Raw genomic sequence first — 23,581 nt, 5'->3', positions numbered from 1 at the left:
GACTGTTGTTGCAGCATGTTTGACACACTCAAATTGTTCTATCAAATACCTTGTTAATTAAATTTATGTACCCGAGTAACAGACTTATCTAAAATAATGATTTGGCTTATTTGAAATTAATGAAGATCAATATTAGCTTATTCTAGGATGCTCATTCTCAATATTTACCTGGAATTTAGTTTAAGAGCAAACACACATTTCCTAAAACAGTTTTTTTGAAAGTCTTATTGACAAAAAAAATATCATGCTTGTTTGAATATTGCAGAATGAAGAATAAAACCCATTGTAAAATACATAAAATACAGTTTAGTCAGATTTACTAAACAGAAAATTAGCGTGAGAGCGCAATTCCAAAAAAACGCAGACGTGATTGGAAAGTTGTGCATGCTATCTTCTCCCCGGGGTCCCACAAATGAAAGAACACAGACACAGCCGGATCATTTCCATAATGACCAGCACAATCTACCAAGAGAAGCACAAATTAGCATCTGGTTTAAGACGTGCTTTTTTGGGTGGTAAATAAGGGTGCAGACACCTGTAAATTGACGAACGCAAACCTTAGTAAATCTCCTTGCATTACTCATTTAAATACTGTCCTCCCATAAATACTCTGTCTGAAAGGGAAACTCCTAGATATGCATATGCCATAAGGTCAGCCGCAAAAATAACTGCCCATGCCATTTAGACGTTCATTTTGCATTGTGCCTTTTAAAAAATAAAATTAACCCCAATAGAGGGTTTGCACTGGCGCAAGCTGTTCATTAATCTGGCTCATAACATAAATAAGTTTGGACGGGTCATGTTCAAAGAAATATTTTAAAACTCGCTGAAATAAACATTTTTATCATTACTTGGCAGAAATGTTTTATGTTTTCTAAAAACAATAATCAACTTGGATGCATTACAGTGTACATTACATGGTTATTTTATATCGAACCTACCATGGTAGATTTTATGCCTTTGTATGTATGGAAATTTATCTTGGATATCAACCAAGCTATAAAGCCACTTAGTGCTGATGTCCACCATAATTTTCTTTACACCACTTCACCTCCTCAATGCCACATCTGTGCATAATAGATTGTTACGGATTGCTTCCGGAACATAGGGTGCTCAAGATCCTGATTAGAGATTCTTTCCTGGTTAGACCATGCAACCTCAAACGCTACAGACAAGCACCATGTGCTTTGGAGCACAGCTCCTCCTAGATGATGGTCAGTGGATGTGTAGTCTTCATCCCTGAAACACAAACTCATATTTGAGACGAATAGCTCTCTATCTTACTTTTTAGCAGTGCTTGCTCATCTTCTTCAGTAAATATAGTTGAAAATCGAAATGTTTTTGGATAAAGCGCACAAGCGGAATCAGAGGGCAGGTCAAACACACTTGCTCCCTGTGTAATCCTCTCTTTATATCCACCTCTCCCTTCAGGCCAGCATCCTTTCAATACACGGACACTAATGCCGAGCCCATCATTGCGGCTTAGTGTTCAGTAACCAGACTTAATCAGGACTTATGAAGAGTGTCTGTATGGAGATTGTTTGAGCGAGCCGTGTGAGCAGAACTGATCCCAGAGCGATGTGGCCGCTCTCTGAGCAGCAGCTGGCAGGGACTGGCGCGTCTCAACCTCACTCTCTCTGGTCTCTCATTACTCCTTTGTAATGACTAGAGCTGAAGGTTGCAATCTCAATTTGTTCCGTCTGCTTCTCCAGCAGACAGTTGGCCGTCATCTTTACGTTTGACCTTAGAGAGGCGGCGTGGCTTAGGCTTGCCAATCTAATATTGTTTCACTGAAAGGAGTAGGTCATCCAAAATGAATGTGGTCAATTACTCACCCTCGCATTTAATTTTTGGACAGATCTTAAATGATGGTTCAAAGTGACCGTGTCTGTCATGCTTTGAAAAAATATTGTGTTCCACTGAAAAAGAATATAATGCTTAACATATTCATTTGGAATGAGAAGAGGTTAAGTAAATTATAGAATTGTCATATTTTGGCAAATTCCCGTTATTGCTAATATTTTTTATCAGTGTTTGTGGTGGTGAGAAACCTGTGGCCTTTCGGATTGTGATGTAAAGAACTTAAAATACATGCTGTTTCGCCAGAGTCAAAGTGAGGTGGTTTGTCTTCACAACAGCAATGTTTGTTTGAACAGTGAAAAGGAGAACTGTGTATATCACATGGGAGAAATAGTTGTAACAAAATAGAATTGCTTAGATGCCGTTGCCTAATGATATGATCTCATCTCATGAGTTTCCATGAAGTTGTTTTGCAGTTTTTGTTTCATGTGTGCTATTCGGAAAGTGGTTTGAAAAACAGTTTAGTTTTAAAGTGAAATGCTTTGTTGCAGATCATTATCATTAAGTCTTAAAAAGTATTTATTATTTTTAAAAATATATATGTTTTTGCTTTTTTAAATGAGACTCTCATATTCAATTTATTATTGTCCAATTTTTTTAAAAAGAGAAGTGTTCTGTATACTACCATTGGAAAGTTTAGGGTCTGTGAGGGGATTTTCTCTGGAGCAGGTTTTCATCAAGGATGTCTTTGTATATCGCTGCATTTATCTTTCCCGCGATCCTGACTAGTCTCCCAGTTCCTGCCGTTGAAAAACATGTCATGGTATTGGCCAGGTGATGAGCGGAGTCTGGTTTCATCCAGACATGACGCTTGCCATTCAGGCCAAAGTGTTTGAATAAGACGAAGATATTCAAGATGGTGTCTTTCCAGCTCGTGTCCCACATTCATCTCAAAGCACAGACCGGCATGACGCATCTTTGCTATAATAGGCCATAAAACAAATATTTTTTAAACAAATATAAAATGTTCTTATATTCTTAAGATTACCATTATTTACTTATAATCATTTAAATGTTTTACAGGCTAGTGTGTTGTTTCACTGATGGAAAATAAACATGCATGCTTATGAAAAAGATGTTTGAGTGTTTATTATTTTAAAATGTAGGCTATATCTGGAATAGACTACAGTATTCAAAGTAGCATATGCATTAGTTATACTCTCAATTGAATTTACAGATCAAACTACAGAAAATTACTAGTGTGTGTCACACGCGCAACAGAGGAGTGGCGCTATGCCTGTTGCGCGTCTTGTGTGTGTGCGCGACACACACTAAACTTTTTAAAAAATATCACAGGTTTAAATTGGGTTTACCACTGAATCGTGGGAATTTCTTGCTTTTCAACCGTGGTAAGAAAAAACCCATACCGTCCCAGCACTATTTACAGATGATGGAGGCCACTCTGCTCATTGGGACCTTCAATGCTGCAGAAATGTTTCTGTACCCTTTCACCAAATCTGTGCCTTGATACAATCCTGTCTCGAAGGTCTATAGACAATTCATTGGACTTCATGGCTTGGTTTGTGCTCTGACATGCACTGGGTGCGTTTACATGCACGTTCTTAAGCCGATTATGCCTAATAAGCCGACAATGAACATGGTCATGTAAACGCGGTAACCCGTTTTCTTTTATCAGAGTAAGGTCATAAACGGCGCAAGCATAAACCGGTCAGAACAGGTAGTTTTTTGTCTCTTACCCTGATTTTGCGCTGCATGTAAACGCATTAACTTGCTTTCTGTCTCGCTTATTAAAGTGCGCATGTGTGATAGGTGACAAAAATGCAAACTTTGAGCAGATTTAAATGCATCCTGTAGGGCTGCACGTTTTCAAGTTTTTCATTAACCGTTAACCGAGGCCCTTAGCGGTTAATACTCGGTTAACCATAGTGTGCGTCAGGGTTATTTTTAGCTTATTAATTTGACGATCACCATCTCCGTAGTGAACGCGCCTATAGAGAGAAATGCACATTATGGATTACATAATCAGAGAGTAGCCTATTTCTTTTCGTTTTAAATTGTTAAAAGACATTTCAAGTTTCTTAAGATCTATTTCATGTCTGCGAGGCGTATGCTGAGTTTCGTTAAATTAGGATGAGATGCGCTCCAGTTCACGAGCAATGCGAGTGGCCGCGAGGGCGCCTGCACGATTAGAGCATGTAACGTTAGTAAAATATGCAGCCGAGAATGATTCAAACAGACACAGCGTTTGACTCGCGCGGCTGAGCCTCTCCCGGCAGAGAAAGCATCTGTGGACTCGTCCCTTCAGCTCTGGCCATCTTGCTTTCAGTCCGCGATTAGCTTTTTTGTTTTCTTCATTATAGTTAAAGTAACGTCTGCTTTTCGCTAGTCATTCACAAGTTTCTCACTTCAAACTTTCTTTCTTCTGATCCGTTATGCACAGCGCGCGCGGCTCCCGCTCTGCTTCTGCCCTAATGCGACTTTTAGTCCAGTGCAACTTATGTTATTTTCCTCTTCATGACGCATATTTTGACTGATGCGACTCATACTCCGGAGCAACTTATAGCCTGAAAATGCGGTAAGCACTGCATTGCAATACTTGCATTTTGCCACTTCACTCTCATTTTTAAAGTGCTCCCACGCTTTCTTTGCCCGCTTCATTGCCGTTCATTGCCCGCTTAGAAAGCTGGTCATGACTTCTTCTTGTGGATATTACAAATGTCTGGGAGCGCTCTGGCGGTCTCTAGGGGTGCAAACATATTTTACAACTAAATTCAAGGCACGTCATTGACGCCACTTAACCGAGCAAAATGTTTCACTCGGTTACGCAATTTTTAACGGTTAATCGGTCAATCGGTAAACCATGGACACCCCTAGCATCCAGACAAATCGAGCTAGCGTTTTCCATTAAATAAGGACATATATCACAAACACAGACTCTTTTAAGACCCAGAAAATTGTAAAGATGTGTTCTCTTCTCATACAGCAGAAGTAGAAGAGTTTTAGTCAAAACGCTGCATCTGGAACTGCATGTAATATAAGAGCCGTAAATATCCCGCTGACAAACTTTATTTAACACCACAACTGATTTCACTACAAGGAAATAACCTGGTTTATTAATAAAGTCATGTAAACGCGGTTTACCTGCATTGCCAATTTACTGGTTTGATCAGTGGAAGCAGGCTGCACCTGAGCTCATTTTTGAGCTTCATGGTAAAGGCTGTGAATACTTATGTACATGTGATTTTTCTCATTTTTATTTTTAATACATTTGCAAAGATTTCAAACAAATTTCTTTCACTTTGTCAATTTGGGGTACTGTTTGTAGAGTTGAGGGAAAAATGTATGAATTTAATCCATTTAGGAATAAGAAGCACTGTGAATACTTTCTGGATGCACTGTAAATACAGCTGTTGATGGTTAGGTCATGTTAGTTCACAGTGCATTAACTAATGTTAACAAGATTTTAATAAAGTGTAAGTAAATGTTGAAATTAACATTAACAAAGGAAAGTGCAGTTTATTATTAGTTCATGTTAACTAATGTATGAATGAATGAATGAGGCATTTATATAGCGCTTTCATATGTACTACTGTACACCCAAAGCGCTTGTCAGGGGTCTCTCCTCAACCAACACCAGTGTGCAGCACCCACTTGGATGATGCGACGGCAGCCACAGTACAACGGCGCCAGTGCGCTCACCACACACCAGCGATAGGTGGAGAGGAGAGAGGGTGATAGAGCCAAATCAGTGGATTTGTTAACTATTCAATGTTCAATGTTGTTAACTATTCAACTATTCAATGTAGTTAACTATTGTAAAGTGTTACCAAATAAAAAGTTATTTTGAATGTATTATTTATCAAACTCTTGAAAAAAGTATAATGGTTTCCACAAAACAGTTTTCAAAATTGATAATAGTAAGAATTTTGTTGAGCAGCAAATCAGCACATTTGAATGATTTCAGAAGGATCAAGTGATACTGAAGACTGGAGTAATGATGCTGAAAATTCAGCTAAGCTTCATATGAATAAATTACATTTTAAACTTTATTAAAATAGATAAGTTATTTTAAATTGTAATATGTTTTACTGTGTTTTTTTGATCAAATAAATGCAGCCTTGGTGAGCAGAATAAATAAACAAACAAAATCATACCAATCCCAAACTTTTAAATTGTAGTATGGTCTCTAAAACGACCATAAATCTGTGTATATTTATATATTAAAATGATACATTTGTAATAACGTTTAGAGTGCAGTGTTTAACTTTGCAGGATACTGCTGTCTCATGTCATATCAGCTGTCTAAATGCATTTTTCCCATTCATCCTCATGCTGAATTTTTCCATTCACAGCATTACAAAGGAGAGCATCGTTGATGTGGAGGCTGTGGTGAAGAAGGTGGAGCAGAAGATCGAGAGCTGTTCTCAGCAGGATGTGGAGCTCCATGTTGAGAGGGTAGAGATCAAAGATTCATCTCAATTTAAGCCGGGTTCACACTATACAATTTTGGCCACGATTTCTGAGACAAATTTTGAAAATCCTAAAGCTTTTTATCCTCTGATCCTAGGCTAAAAGCTGAAGTCTTGGTCGTTAGTTTGACTTATTCACCGACAGCCGATTGATGAATGCAGTCAAATTTGACCTCTGAAATTCTGGCAGTGTCAAAAGATTTGGCACACAGTCCTGCAGTGTGACTTCTCCCACAGCAACCATCAAATTGTCTTCATTTTTCAAGACAAACTATGAGTTAGAGTGTTTAGCCTCCATTTAATTCCCGCGTGTAATGCAGCCCAGTTACCGCACGTGAATGGGTTGTTGATGTAAAACTCTGGACAAGTTTTCATGTGTCTTGACTGCCATATGGTCTGACATTAATGACAGCTGAGAGCCTAGATCATGGTCGTACAGTCTGACAAGCAGAAATCGTCAAGGACCATTATAAATTGCTCAGTTACACAATAATCCTCATTATCTTTCACTACAATAAGGCCTGCAAAAAGAATGTGTTGTCAATGTTTACTAATCCTCATGTTTCAAACCTGACTGTCTTCTTTCTTCTGTGGAATATAAAAAGAGCTGTATAGCAAAATGTCTACAAGCTGCTTTTATCTAATTCTGTGAATAGCGACCAGGGACAGTTGAGGTCAAAATTCATGTTAATTTGATGGAAAAGGCCCTTTCACACCAAGGGAGAATAACTATAGAGATATAGTTCTTAAAATCGTTCACACCTCACAGATAAAGGCACAGAGAAACAATATAGGTGGACGCACTTGCAGAACGATGTTATCCGAGCTGATGAACTATAAAAACATTGACAGCCAATCCGAATCCATTCTGCTTTTACAAGCTTGAGCATTTGAAGTGACAGACAAGCATGCACTTAGAATGATATCGCCTTCTAGTGCAGACGTTAATAAAGTTATCTTTATATGTATCGTTCTTGGTGTGAACCTTTAGACATTATGCTAGATAACGTCTTTTTCTTGAGGAGTCTTGTATTAAAGCTTCAACCATAGTTTAAACTCTCTTTCCCTTTTTCTGTCTTTGTCCTAGATCTATGTGATAAGCCAGTCTGAGGCCAGACTTCCTCTTCAGCTAGAGGACGCTGTCAGACCTGAGGGAGAAGGAGATGAGGTGAGATACAGAGAAGTGAGAAGTCAAAGTGTTGCGGGTGATGAGTCAAGATCCAAACTCAAATGCAAGCTTAAAGCGTTTAACAGTTCTCTCAGTTCTGTGTTACGATAATCCAGTCCAAGTTCAGTTAGGCAGGTTGAGTAAAAAGGGGATGTTTTCTCTCTACTCCTGCGTGCTTCTCTTTGTTATAAAGTTCAAGCATACTTCCCATTAGATACATTATATATGCAGCGCCAAACTTATAAACAGTAGTAAGTTACATTGTTGACAGTATTGTCGTTTTTTTAGCGTGTGTACAGTCGAACATTTAGCTTACTCCATGTGTTGGCGTGTGTGGATGCAGGCAAGTCAACTCATCTTTGTCCAGGCTGTGCTATTTTTCTCCGGAATTATGACCAATAAAAATGTCTGTGTCCTTTGAAACTAAAGTGTGCTAGATAACGCTTTTCATAGAAGCGTTTGTCAATGCGGACATTTGTTGTTAAAGGGGGGGTGAAATGCTGTTTCATCCATACTGAGCTTTTTACACTGTAAAAGACTTGGATTCCCATCCTAAACATGGGCTAAGTTTCAACAAAAAAAGTTGGATGTTTGAAGGAGTATTTTCAGAGTATGGGTCTATCTTACGTCAGATACGGCGGAATGTCCTTGTACGGGATCCTCTCCTGGAAGGGCGCGCGCGACTAGAGTGAGAGAGCAAAGGCTTTAGGGAAGCCAGCTGCTGCTCTGCAGTCACAGGACTTCACGAAATCAACAATGTCACCAAAGAAGTGTGTTTTTGGTTGTCAGGGGAAGACAACCCTGTACAGATTCCCAAAGAACCCAGCGTTAATGGGACAAGGAATTTAGTTTGTTTTTCCGGATCAGCAACGGAGCTGTGCAATTGTTTTTGTTCCCTGCATTTTGGCGACGATGGTTTATAAACAAGGTACAGTTCAACTCCGGATTTGTAGCTTATCTAATCTGAAAGATGGAGCGGTTCCAGCGATTAAGATTCACTGTCGTATGTAGTAGAAGTAAACCTGCTTCAAATATCTTTAGCTATTGACTAGTTTATTCAATTTCCATTGTTTTTCTATGTAAACACGCACTAGTCTGACCTGTCAAACCGTTCCGCTTGCTACTGCTAATGTTAAATCGCATACAATAGTCCATAAACCAACTTATGTCCTCATAAACCACAAGTAAACTCGCGATCATGAAAGGCTGTTAAGCAATTATATATGTATATATACTGTACTGTTAGATTTAGATTTTATTTTATTTTCTTATGACCATGACTAGTCAAACAGTCAGAGCTACAATTCTGACTGTTGCTGATTGCTGGCAGCCACTGAGAGGACGTTGTTCGCCGTTCACCGTTCACCACCGCTTCTCTGATGTTTTTCAATTGTTGCGGTTGCTTCTGGTTTGAAGGACTTTTGATGTTGGTCGCTGCGGCTGCTCTCTCTTCTGGGTGTCGGCTGCTCACTGGTCGGCTCCCTCGAGCTTGAACTGCATGTACCCGGAAACTTTGCCTCCTGCATGGTGCTGCAGCGATCCCCTCCATCTGGTGGTCTTCAGCTGTGTGTGTCATGCCTCGGCGACGTCATCAGGACACTGCTGAATAGGGAATATGTAGCAATAGAGTCTCTAGCGCTGGGAGAAATGTAAAACATGGAGTGGACCACAGTATACTGGAGCTTACAGAGACTTCCACCATCAGCTCTGTTTTCTGTTCAGAAAAGCTTTTTTCCATTGTTGCACTTTGAGATTCTTCGGAAGGAAAAGCGCGCCATAAATAAAATCTATTATTATGTTACAGTTACAGTAGATACCATTGAGACGTCCTGCTGTAGTCGTTGTTGCTGCTTCTCCTGTTCAATTTCAGCCTCTAGATCAGATTCTGGATCATATATGTATGGCTAAATTTGGTTGATCTCAATGGGTTATTTAGGATATCTTTTTTTTCTACACGATTAAGGATGTCAGCGCTTTCAGACGCTCTCAACGCAATAGCTGCACGTGCTTGTCATTCTTTAGCTCCATCCACACGATACTCCTTAAGCTGCTCGTTCCCCCCCCAGAAATACAGTGTATCTTTCTTATAAATATAATAAAACTAAAGACTTTGCGGAGATATGAAGGATACTGTACTACTCTATAGGTACTCAAGATTGACATGAGATTGACTGAAACTAAGTGCACACGCTTTAAGAGGACCCTTGTGTAAAAACCGAAGTATGCTTTAAGCTTAAGATGTTGTGGACTTTTCATAGCAAAGCTGGTCATCCAGCCATACCATACAGAACGTTTGCATACTGTGCACAGTATACATACTACACACATAAATGGCTATTTATAGCTTCTTTCTCTGCTCCTCTTTCTTGACGTCAGACAGTTGATGGTGTTTATGTAGTAAGACAAAACCAGCTGCAGTTGCTGTCCAGGTGTTCTCTGCAGGGATTCAACAATGCGAGTCAGACAGCATCTGCCGCCTCATTATGCCTGTGTCTTATCAGCCTGTGTCTTATCAGCCTGGTCTGAGGATGAGTTGCCTGTTGATCAGTCTTGAACTTCTACAGGCTTTATGAAGGAAAGATAACTTAGGAGCCATGTGGCAGCCACTGCAAGAGAAACTAATCTAGTTTTAAATGTAAATGCTACTGTTCAAAAGTTTGGGTTTGAGTCCCTTATGCTTAACAAGGCTGCATTTATTTGGCCAAAAGTACAGTAAAAACAGTAATATTATAAAACATTATTACCATTTAAAATAGATGTTTTCTGTCTTTTATATATTTAAAAATATAATTGATTTGCTGATGGCAAAGCTGAATTTTCAGCATTATTCCTCCAGTCTTCAGTGTCACATGATCCTTCAGAAATCATTCTAATATGATGATTTGCTGCTCAAGAAATCTTTATTAATACCAATATTGAAAACTGTTGTGCTGCTTTTTTTTGTGGAAAACAATGCTTTTTTCCCAGAATTCCAGAATGTTCAAAAGAACAGCATTCATTTAAAATAGAAATTTTTGTAACATTATAAATGTCTTTTCTGTCACTTTTGATCAATTTAATCCATCCTAGTGGACGAAATGTATTAATTTACTGACTGTTCGACTGGCACTTCATATTATATCTGCATAAATTTCAGCTTGTTACAATTTTTTTTTTTTTTTTCAAAAGAAAAATTTAAGTTCAATGGAAAATATAAATATTTCAAGCAAATATAAAATTAAATGAATAAAACATTCAGGCCAGCGATTTGGCATGGCAAGTGCAAATTAGTCTGGCAGAAAAAAAATCCTTTTGTTGATCTCTAATGGAAGAATCGTATAGGTTTAGAAGGATGTGATTTTGGACCAGTCAGATTTATTTGTGAGCTGTCAACAAAATGTTGAAGAAATTATTTTGGAGTAATCATGATCTTTTTCTTTCAGGAGGGAAGAGCCACTGTCAATCAGGACACCAGACTGGACAACAGAGTTATCGATTTAAGGGTAAGCCAAGAATAAAGTTTAATCATAAGCCAATACTGTTTAAAGTCAGCATAAAATAAGAATCGACACTATTTACTTTGTTAGCACGCATTACTAGCCTTATGGTGAACAATTAACCCATGCAAGTTAATACACGGAGAAATTTTTTTTTATCGTAGAATTATGGAAAACATTATCTAGATTATTTTATTACTTTAATATAATGCTAACATTGAAATCCATTTTCATTTTTACAAAATACTTTTTTATTTAAAACTTATTTAACTGTATGTTTGGCACCATGCAGCAGTGGTGTAAAATGGGACAAAAAGCCACAGGTGACAATATGAAACATTGTGTTTTTATTATGTCATGTTATGCTATGTATTTCAGCTCAGTTATTAAAACATTAATATTACAATATAACGAAGATAAAATACATTACAGGAACTATAGCGATAGTAACATATATGCGGAAACCTAGTAGCAATACGGGCTGGGCTTTGTGGGCACATACTCCTCATCACTGCTCTCACTGTCACTCTCACTGTCTTCTGGGATATTCCCTATTACTCTCTACTGAGTGCTTGACCTAAGCTGTCCCTGTTTGGAAAACAAAATGCAAATTTCTCTCGGTATGTATGTGTAAAGTTGACATTTTAATGCCATATGTAATTTTGAATGGTTTTATGTTGGTGTAGCAAGTTCGTGAATGTGAGGAAGGAAGAGGACACGGGGGTCGGCTGGACGGTTGATGCTTTCTTTATTTAGTATCTCAATACTCAGCAGCACACTCATCGTGTGACTTCTATCAAACTCAAAACACAATGATCACTTCCGGGTCGGCACTTCCGGCTTCCGGTTTCTCAGTCTCTGGGTCTCTGGCATCAACCGTCCGAATCTCTCTCTCCCTGGTCTCCGGTTCCACTGGCGTTTTATCCCCTCTCCACGGCCATTACTAGAACAAGATACAGGTGTTATTAATCTGTGTCCAACCCACTCACTTACCGCTCGTCCCGCGGCTCTCTCTCCCGCTGCAGACCTCGCTGAACCACGCCCCCCTTGCCACAGTTGATATTTTCAAACTTTTATTGTTGATATGCCCTGGGGCATTTGGCACATGGCTATAGCTGTCAGCCATCTTGGATTAATGATGTCATCAGGCAATGAATATTTCAAGAGTTCAGATGCAAAAGCCCCTAAAATCCACTTCGGTCAACATTGAGATAACGTTACTGAGTGAATGCTCTCTGCATACAATATCTGTTCATAAAATACTTTCACTTCAAACCACTAAATCCCAGCCTCAGCCCAAACAAAAGTAGTGGTACTTAGGTAGAAACCTATACATGCAAGTCTGACAAAAATGCTTATTTAAAAAAAAAAGACTTTTGCATTTGAAGTCTTCATTGTCACAAGACAGTAGCTACATTTTTGCTGATGATCTACAGTAGCTACAATTTTGCTGACGATCTACTGACACTGCCCTCATGTGATTTGGAGAAAATTACCATGATAAATGAACCCTAAATGGAGTTAAATTAACTGTCCACAAATGTGGACATCATGCGTGAAAGGGTTTTAATCGAAATTTAAAAAAATGTGCTTCCACTCTGGAATGGTGTTTGGGTAGAATATCCTTAACCACTCCCATCCAACCGTCAGTTTGCTGTGAGCAAGGCATGGTGAGTAGGTGTGCTAAAATAAAACCCTGACCTCTGTTCAATATTCTGTTTCTCTTGGGAATATGTCACAACACTGAAGTCGGTTCCGGTTCACGCAGACTTTAGATCCAAATAAAGTGGGGTCTTATTTTTTATCTGTTTTATTTTGATAAACATGACACAATATAACACTATTATATGAAAATAGTTTTTGCTGTTATAAAATGCGTATTTGCAAGCATAAGCGGAACTAATGGTGTCCAAATAAACACGTTGTCTGTGATAAATCCGGCCAACTGTGAAACGGCTGTATTGTCATCATTACAACTTGTGTAGCAGCTCCGGAGAAACTTCAGTGATTGAACCAGCTGACTGCTTTCGAATCGCCCTCGCGATATGATGGCATACGTTGCGTGGCGTCAATGCCGTCACAAGTTGGACAAGATCTCTTACTGGCATGCCCTGCTTCAGGTTAGACGCTAAACTTTTGACGCAGCAACGTATGAAGTCGAAAACACCCATCGAGATAGATGGGAATGCTATCGGATAGCTGTCTTCAGCTACCATACAGACCTTAGACTGTCCTCCCTGACTTCCTGATATTGTGAAATGTGGACAAAGCAAAAAAGGTTCTGAAATAAAGGAGAATCCCAAATAAGCTTATTGTTGATATCTATGAAGCCCCTGTGAGAGCACCTGTTTCTGAGACAATGCATCTGTATGCTTTCACACTTTCATTTTAGTGAACAGTAAAGCAATAAATGGTTTTCAGCAGTGGCAGGATTAGCTCTGACATAATGAAAGGCCTCCGTGTCACGCACCCACACACCACCTTTTTTTTTTTCACACACCAAATGAGATTAAATCTGGCAGTGTTATAGGACTGTCATAGCTCACCTAGATCTGTGAGAGCTGCTCTTTTTTTGAGAACTTCCAGAAAGTAAAGGCAGAAATCTGAGAGTGTGAGGCGGGGGAGTCAAACCACAGGACAGCTTTTTGCGCTTCTTCGGTTTTCACTGCAGCCTTGTGAACAATAAAGTGACGCGCACAGCTCCTTTCTCCACGCCTACTGTGGCAGACGTGTGAAGACGGCAACTGAAACCTGCGTGTTTCCACACTCCACTGATAACAGCTTTGCATATTAACTGTACAACCGCTTAAGCTTCACATACTAGTCACCAAATGTCCTGGCAGCATATCCCCAGTGCCGGGTTATCAGGATCTGCACTAAGAATATAGACAGACTGTCTTAATATGTTGACTCTTTGAAATTTATTAGCAGATTAATAAGAGGAAGTTTTACTGCATGTTTACTGCATGTTATTAATGTCATAAATTACTACACAATACCTGTTATTTAAAAATAAATTAATTCCTGCAGAAATATCAAGGAATATTAAAATGGTTATAGTAAATAAAAAATATTTCAATTTATGTTTAGCTATATTTAATTGCTTGAAATGTGCTTTTAGTGAGTGCAATCTCTATTTAATGTTTTTTTTTAAGGGTGCTTTCACATCTCTAGTTCGGTTCATTTGGTCCGAACCAAGGGCAAACAATTATACATTGTAGCATTTTTCAGCTTTTTTGGTTCCTTTTCACACCACACTGATTGCTTTGGTCCGAACCAGTTGAAACGAACCAAAACGCAGGCACGTGACAACATCCACATCACTCATTGGCCATGGCGTATTTCCTAAACTGCTTTTCGATTGGTCAGAATTTACTTTAAAAAAAATTACAACAGAAGAGGCAAAGCCAGCAAACTATAATAACACTATGGTGAGACGACTGCGCGGGCCAGTTTTGTCCCTGGCCATAAACTACTACACTGTGTGTATTTACCACAGTATGCAAACAATACATTTCTATGATGAAGTGCAGATGCGACGTGAAAACAGCACTGCAGACGGCAAGCGCGCATCACTCGTCACTTCAAGTGGAGGCATGCATTAATTATTCTTGACATCTATCAGGTAATAATGTCATGCACACAATGTCAGCGCAGCTAACTACGGCAGCTGGTGAAGTCCAAAAATGATCAGTACTTTTGCAATTGGTTCTGTTCAATGTCGGATGACGTTCTCACCAAAAAAATGAACCGCTCCAGAGTTTGTTTGAAAGCGTACCGAGACCATCTCTTCAAGGAGGTCTCGGTATGCTTGTTTGGTGCGCTTTTGGTGCGCACCCGAGTGCGATTGCTGCTTTCAGACCTGACCAAATGAACCGCATCAAAGAGGGAAACAAACTATAGTACGATTCAACCAAACTAAATGAGGCAGGTGTGAAAGCACCCAAATACCAGTCTAATTCATTAGTCAAAACTATGGCAGGAACCCGTTTTCAAATTATGATTCAATTCAATTAAATGAACTTTATTGTCCCCAATGGGGTAATTTGTCTTGGACTCTGGTGCCCACATACACATACATTGATAAAAACATAATACAAAATACAAACAAACAATACACCAAAAAACAACAACAACATACTACTTATTTAAAAGTCTAATCGACGATAAGCCATTAATGATAATTTGCACTTTTTTCCTGTTCCACAACCAAAGCTGTCTACCTAGATTAGGGATGTGCATTTCAAGCAAAAATAATATTCGATGATCGCTGGGAATTATTCGAATATTATTCGAAAATCGCACCCCTCCCCCGCATGCATGCAAACTGGCATAGGTATATCCTTAAATAAAAGCCTTTGGTCAATTAAACGCCGGGTCTCTGATAGTGGCGTGGTCAGCACAAACAAATAAAGGCCGGGGGGAAATGTGTGTATAATCTCCTAAATGCCTTTAATTTAATGTGCACTCAAGTTCATCGTGTAGGCTACAGTAGGGTTGTGCCGTGAAGGCTGACCAACATCACGCAATCATCCTGATGCCACGCCCGTTCTTGCGATCTCTTCTATAGTTAACCTAAAAACTTTGTAGGGATGGCTCTGTAAATTAAATTGAGAATATAACTGATGCATTTATACCATTTTAAATAGGCTTAACGAGGAGAGATGAGATCTGTGAAAATACCGTGTCAGGCAGGCTACACAAATATTGATCTTCTCGTCTTTTTTATACGTCTTAAACACTATTCGCACCGGATTAGTATTATCTAGGGACCTCTGTGATTTAGAAATTACTCCCCCACATCTGAGTTTTGCGTGGCGCGCATTCGCACGGGAAAAGCCTGTGATTTTACTCGAATTTACTGACTTATCTCCCGGATATGATGTCAAGACTTCGTTATAGATATAGCTGTATGAAATCATTAAACAGGCGTCGATTTCGTTTTGATTATTTTATAGTAATAAATAAACATAATTTCGTTTTTTATTTATTACGCAAAACTCAGATGTGGGGAATTAGCCTAATTGAGGTCCCTAGATAATACTAATCCCGTGCGTATAATTCTATAGCCTACTCTGCATTTAACTTAAAAAATATTTTATTTTGTACACAGAACAAACAGAATAGAATAGGCTTCAAAATAAACTATGTTGATGAAATATTGTAAAGTGGTCATGAACTATAGGCTACACGAACGACCGTTAATAAAAATAGGCAAAATCAAGAATGAATAGGCCGTATCTCCGAGAAAAGTGCGTCAACCTATTGGAAGCACGGGTGAGTAATTAGTTTGGTCAGAAAAATAACTAAATTATAGTTAAAAAAATTATGTAAAGCGACATATAAAGTGCATAAACTCTTACGTGGAAGGAAGCTTTTTTCCCCTCACGTGCAACGATAGCCTTTAGAAAGCGCGGAGTCATTAATTGGGTTAAAAAAATAACGAAATTATATATATTTTTTAATAGAAAATAATATTTATGTAAAGAAATATACTAAATTAAAAAGTGCTTAAAAGTACACTACTCTTAATGGAAGGAAGCTTTTTCTCTCACGTGCAACCTAAAGCACTGAGTAGGCTAATTAGTTGGGTTAGTAAAATAACGAAATTACAGTTTAAGGATAAAAAATATTTATGTAAAGAGATATAGTAAAATAAAAAGTGTTTAAAAGTGCACAACTATTCTCAAGTGGAAGGAACCTTTTTCACTCATGCGCAATATAGAAAGCGCAGATGCATCATTAGTTGGGTTGGAAAAATAACGAGATCAGTTTTTTAAAGTAGACAATAATATGTATGTAAAGAGAGAGCCTATATTAAAATAAAAAGTGCTTAAAAATAGGCTATACAACTCTTAAGTGGAAGAAGGCTTTTTTCCCCTCACGTGCAACCAGGCGGTGGAAAGCGGAGTCTGGTTCGGCTAAAATAACCTCACGTGCAACCTATATAAAAAATTAGGCGAGGAATAAACATTTTACATTTTTCTCAATGCTTGTTACCGATTAGGCTACAGTAATTCTGACCGAAATTGCTTTTTCGACTTTCTAGCTTGTTGTTGTATAAATAGTGATATGTTTGCATGTTTCGAAAAAAAAAAAAAAATCAATGATAGATATCTGTCCACTGGAACGTTATCGCTTTTATTCGCTATTAATTTAAAACGGTTTAAAGGCTACATATATGAAGAAAGAGAGGGAGAGAGACCAATGGTGACTGTTTAATTCATGATGGTATAGTTAACAATTAATTCACTGTAATGTGGATAAACGCGCTGTCCATGAATCTGTCGTCAGTGCCATTTTTTCAACTATCCCTAACTGACTGTGCAGCTCCCTTACATGGTCATCAAAAAGTTTCTCCAGTCTGACAGTGATCGTCTTTCTAGACGGGACAGTAAACTCGGGTTCTACAAACTCCATCAGACTTCTAACCCTTTCCTTCTACAAAGCTGATCGGAAGCATATCTTTAGCGATCATCTTCGTGATGAGGGCCGTTGTTTGCTCTGCCCGTCTAGCATCCGACTTGGTTGATCGGATCATAAAACTAGCCACTGATTGCTGCTGACCTGTGGATGGACCTGCTGGGTATTTTGCTCTCAGATGACTGTGCATTGTAGTGGTTGACCTATGATAAGCAAGCATCGCATGGCAGAGTTTGCACTGCACTTCTTTTTCATTAATTTTATTATAAGAACTCCACACAGAACTCTTATTCATCGTGACTCTACGTAGTGTGCATGATGATGTATTATTTTTTTGTTGTGTGAAAATTGATTGACAGCTTTTACGTGCGGTTTTGACAGCGCGCGCCACCCGCTGGTTACATTAACACGTCACCACCGCATCAGCGCAGCAAACCTGGATTTTTTCTAGACGACAATCGCACAGCCTATTCGATATTCTATAGTTAAATCAACTAATCGAATATTCGAAAATCGTGACTCATCCCTAACCTAGATGTGAACGTTTTCCAAAAGGGTGCCTTCTAAGTTATCTTGTTTTGACATTTTTTTAAAGCAGAAATGCATTTTTTGGCAATGCCAGCAATACCAGAATGTATTTTGACAAGCTCGGCGATGAGAAATATCAGTCATATAAATATAAATGGCTTTTGAAAAGTTTGGGGTAACCTTTTATTTTTATTTTTAAGGAATCAATACTTTTATTCAATAAGATGCAATAATTTAATTAAAAGTTACACTAAATTCTCACAAAATGGTTTATTTCAAATAAATGCTGTTCTTTTAAACTTTCCGTTCCTTTTAAATAAAATCCAGCAGCAAATCAGCATATCAGAATCATTTTTGAAGGATCATGTGACACTGTAGACTGGAGTAAATAAAAAAAAAAAAATTGTTGAAATTAATTTTTTAATCAAATACACTTCTTAAACTTACCAATCTTACCAACCCCACATTTTGAAATGTAGTGTACTTACTTTTAGTACTGAAACTGACCATTTTAAAAGTTTCGTCTGATAAATAATCACCTATTTTACCCTTTGTCTATGTATTTCTGCATTATTTGCCCAAAAAAAATGTTAACCTCAAACCTAAATTCGCCAGTTATATTGATAAACACCCTTTTACAGTAATAGCGACTCTTATCTGATTGAAGACCAGCAACTCTAAAACTGTTTGTCAAGTTTGCCAATATTAGATTTAAAATCAGCAATAAAAACTGACGGTAATGGTATCATAAATTTAGCCTCTTCAGCTGAAATCACACCAAAAGGGCAGGTTTAAGATATCAGTCCAGCTAATGCACAAGCATGTTAGATTTCAGAGCTGTTGCTTTTTAAATCAAGGAAGCTGCCTATGCAGAGTGCACTGCAAGACAACTTACTTTAGCTCATTTATGTGATGCATCCTGTTCTAAAATTTCCCCTTAGGGAGTTTTAGAGGTTTATAATGTGGTCATAATGAGGTTGAAACTACAAACATGCGACCAGGATAGATCTGATTCATTTAAATCTCCAAAGAAATCTTAATATTATACTATCACATAATGAATTCTTGCCTGCCTAAGTGAGTATGTCCTAAATGAAACAACCAATTAACAAGAGCCTTGAAGCTGAAGCTGATTGTTTCTCTAGGATTTATGCAAGCTCTGTAAGTCATGAAGAATCGGAAACGTGGCACATATCACGAGTCATCAGGGAGTCATCTGATTCATGGGAAATTCAGCCTGAGAAAGCTTTTTTGCTCAAGACCGAAGGATTCAGGAGGTTTGATTGTTGCTGAAGATTGATTTTGCAAGTACTGTGTCCCTTTGGTATTGTGAAGAGGACCTAATTTATTTGTATGTCTGAAAAAATTACCACAATATATTACGTTGCCAGTGAGATTTTATTATAACATCATAAAAAGAGGTCTTCTGAGATCTAGTGTTCTGTTTCCTCCAGAATGTCTGCAGAAATACTTACAAAAACTTTGCAGTTGAATGTGAAGGGTAGATGACAAGGTGTCACATTGCATAAAAAGAGAAGTGCTGACATCAGTCCCTGTCACACCCAAAGGTTATATAACATGTTTACTAATCTATGTGTCTTCTCTCACAGACCACGACCAGCCAGGCCGTCTTCCGGCTGCAGTCTGGCGTATGTCAGCTCTTCAGAGACACGCTCATCAACAAGGGCTTTGTGGAGATTCAGACTCCCAAGATCATCTCTGGTATGACCTTCTCCAAGTTCACCTCATTTTTGAAGAGTCAGAGGAATATTTCACCAAGTCAACATTAGCCTAAGCATAGTACCAAGAAGCCACCAGTGATCTCACCTCTTAATCCTAACCTTATTGTAACAAATGCTACAGTCAAACAATTAGTAAACTACAGTAGATTTTCATAAGGGCAGTGTCCAAGGTAGAAATATAGCTGCAAGCAGCAGTTATCGGGGTTCAAGCGATTTAAGGAGTTTAAGCGTCATTTGAAAAAGGTATTATGGTTTCTTTAGTAAGCCCGGTTTTTAAAGCTTTTGAACTCTTTCTCCGGCACAGAATATTCCGTTATTTATGAGAAAATGCCTTCCTGCCAAACACGGAATTTTCCAGGTGTCCTTCTTTTCAATGTGTCATGGTAGGGGTGCACTATGACACATCTTTTGAAAGAGTACTGAATCTTCTGATCAAAACACATGAAAAGATGCAAAAACAAGCAGTCTTATATGTAATCATATGCATATGTAAAATAACACAATCATCCACACTAAACAAAATATAAATCAAAAATACCTAATGTTACTGAAATAAAAATATCGACCCAGGGTGAGCTAGAGGACTCTGAAGCTTTGAGGGTGTTGATGGACTCAGTCTACTCCATTCTGATCAGCCTCCATTAACCTTGTCTGACAGCTGCTCAACTCATTGGTCGACGGCGGCCGTCTTTTTTGAAATACGCGAATGTCCCTGTAGACAATTGTGGCACTTTGGACAAAGACACAGCATTGACAGTTTTCAAGTCAGTCGGACTGACTGACTGCGTAGCTTTTTCTTGTATTTTTACCAATTGGCCAGTCGCCACACCCTTTTACACGTGACCACAGGCCGAGCGCATACACAGGTGTACCAAGTGTGGAGAAATTATCTAATTCCATTCAAGAGGGATTCAAAATGTTGGTGTCCTTTTTAAGACATCAGTCAGATTTTCGAGTCAGTTTTTTTTTTTTTTACTACAATACAGCTCCAGAGAATATTTCTGCACTGGTTTGGTTCCTAGCAGATTCTGAAAAAAAATCCAAAATACCTGAAAATCCGAGACGTGCGCTTTGTTCAAGGATTCCAACCATACAAGTGTAGCGCCACCATCAGGCTGATTTGGGTGAGTCTTGGTGTCTTTGTAGACAGAGCAGGTTCTACCATCCCTCAAAGTTTCAAGTCTCTTCGACTGAATTTTTGGTCTGCCTGATCACTTTTAAAGGAGAATGCTGATCCTCGGAAATTTTTACATTTACAATAGGGTTTCAGCACTACCCTAATCAAGAGCCATGTGTAAAATGTGTTCTAATGATGATTAAAAAACCTGGCCCTCAGATATTCTAAGAAATGATATACTGATGAAATCATTAGGAGCCTAATGAAGTGTTGAGTAGGAAATAACCCATTTCAATGTAAGAAAATGTTAAGTAAAGTTAGTTTGACTTCACATGGCACTTTGAATTAGAACATTCTGTCAACTGATAAGGTTCCAGGGTCTTAAATAATATAAAATACAGCATGTATCTTATGTAAGTAAGTAATTGTTAACTAGGCTATTATTTTATTGCAGTTATGTGTCAATCAACTTTGCATGTGTGGATAATACTACAAAAGGCCACTTTGCACAAATAAATAAATAAGGAAACAATGTTTACACGCATGTTCTTAAGCCAATTATGCTTAATAAGCTGACAACGAACATGGTCATGTAAACGTGGTAACCCATTTTCTTTTATCGGAGTAAGGTCATAAACGACTTAAGCATAAACCGGTCGGAACAGGTCGTTTTTTTGCCTCTTACCCCAATTACGTGCGGCAAATTTCTTGATTTAACGTCAGACTTCTCTCTGGTGACGAATGCTGGCTCCAATCATTTAGTGTTGTTAAGTCCCGCCCCTTTCTTACAGTCGACTGTAAGCTTGCTTTCAGATCTGCTTCCATCCAATCAGCAACCGATGGACAGAACCCCACATTACTTCTTTTTTTTTCCCCCTGGTAATGTGTTTTAATCTAATGTACCTCACAATACGGAAGAAAAGATCTGACTCTACTTTCGCTTTAACTTCAAAGAGCATCTGAGATGACATAAGGCGAACAATCTTGTCTCCGTGTTCACACTGGAGTATCTGTATTCATGACGGCAGGGACCGAGTAGTACAGGTCTTATCTCTGTCTTCACACACTGAGCCTTCTGAATGATTTCCTGCTCATGCTGTCCAACTTAGTTTATTGTTCTTTCTCTGCACCTTCAGTCTCTAAAAATTTCAATTTCAAGGATTGATACTTTTTCATTTTCTGAGGTAAAAAAAAGTCAGCGGCACTGTCAAAATAGTGGCTGAATAAAAAGTGGTGTTTATTAAGGAGATATGTCTCCAGTCACTGATAGGGTGCCATGTTAGCAGTCTTGAAATGGTGGATACACCGAGTGCTATCGGATCTGCTGGGATTCATGAGCACAGCCGTATTTGTGACGAGTTCAGGACCTGTTTTTTTTGTCTTGACTCAACTCTTCAAATTGATTGCTTTCTCAGCTCTTAAAAGCATAGGTCACCCAAAAAATGAAAAGTTTCATATATATTATGTTACAAAAGGTTTCCATTTCTGATAAATGCTGTTCCTTTGAACTTTCTTTTCATCAAAGAATCCTGTAAAATATCGAACATGTTTCCACAAAAATAGTAAGCAGCACAACTATTTTCAGCATTGACAATGATAAGAAATGTTTCTTAAGCAGAAAATCAGCATGTGTGTTCCTGGACCACAAAACCAGTCATAAGTGGCACAGGTATATTTGTGGCAGTAGCCAACAATACATATATGGGGTCAAAATGATCCATTTTTCTTTTATGCCAAAAATCTTTAGGATATTATGTAATGGTAATGTTCCGTGAAGATATTTAGTAAATTTCATATATATATATATATATATATATATATATATATATATATATATATATATATATATATATATATATATATATATATATATATATATATATATATATATATATATATATATATATATATATATATATATATATATATATATATATATGAAATTTACTAAATATCTTCACGGAACATTATCATTACATAATATCATTACATAATTATATATAATATATATATATATATATATATATATATATGTGTGTGTGTATGTATATGTATGTATGTACATATGTATGTATGTATGTATGTATGTATATATATATATATATATATATATATATATATATATATATATATATATATATATATATATATATATATATATATATTACTAATAATAATATATAAAATATTATTATTAGTAATATGCGTTACTAAGGACTTTACTTTAAAGGTGGTTTTTGCACCCTCAGATTCCAGATTTTCAAATAGTTGGATCTCGGCCAAATATTGTCCTAACTTAAACAAAATCATACACCAATGGAAAGCTTTATTCATCTTTCTTATGTCTGGTTTTGTGGTCCCGGGTCACATATTAGAATGATTTCTGAAGGATCATGAATAACTGAAGGACACTGGAGTATTAGCTGCTGAAAATTGAGATTTGCCACCACAGGAATAAATAAGATTTGTGTGTGTATATATATATATATATATATATATATATATATATATATATATACTAATAATAATATATAAAATTTTATTTTATATATCACACACCCAAATGTATGTATAAATGTTACTTTGAGGTACAAATGGGCTTTTATTTTAATGGTATATTTCGGAATGATATGAGGTTAGGTAAATATTGAGGGGGAAAAAACAATACAAACCAGACAAAATATAACAATTTGTATTGCTTGTAATATATTAATTTGTTATCAATGTGTTACTTTATATATGTATGCGTGTTGAACAGGATACCGCCCTTAGATGCTGAAAGTCTTGTGCCAAAATGGTGTTCAACTACTTCAACAGCCACTTATATATGCTTCTTT

At 37.7% G+C, this 23,581-nt stretch overlaps 1 protein-coding gene across 1 annotated transcript in view; it reads left to right on the top strand.

The window, feature by feature from the left end:
- Positions 1–23,581, top strand: part of dars1 (aspartyl-tRNA synthetase 1) — a 48,985-nt gene that overhangs the window by 17,041 nt on the left and 8,363 nt on the right. Inside the window, exons 7-10 of the mRNA XM_067443586.1 lie at positions 6,174–6,276; positions 7,378–7,458; positions 10,881–10,940; positions 19,496–19,607. Of these exons, the coding sequence (XP_067299687.1) occupies positions 6,174–6,276; positions 7,378–7,458; positions 10,881–10,940; positions 19,496–19,607 (356 nt within the window). The remainder of the gene's footprint in view (positions 1–6,173; positions 6,277–7,377; positions 7,459–10,880; positions 10,941–19,495; positions 19,608–23,581) is intronic.

The sequence above is a fragment of the Pseudorasbora parva genome, chromosome 5 (genome assembly GCF_024679245.1).
Source record: "Pseudorasbora parva isolate DD20220531a chromosome 5, ASM2467924v1, whole genome shotgun sequence".
NCBI lineage: Eukaryota > Metazoa > Chordata > Actinopteri > Cypriniformes > Gobionidae > Pseudorasbora > Pseudorasbora parva.
The sequence above is the reverse complement of the archived record's forward strand: the minus strand, read 5'-3'. Positions and strand labels throughout refer to the sequence as shown.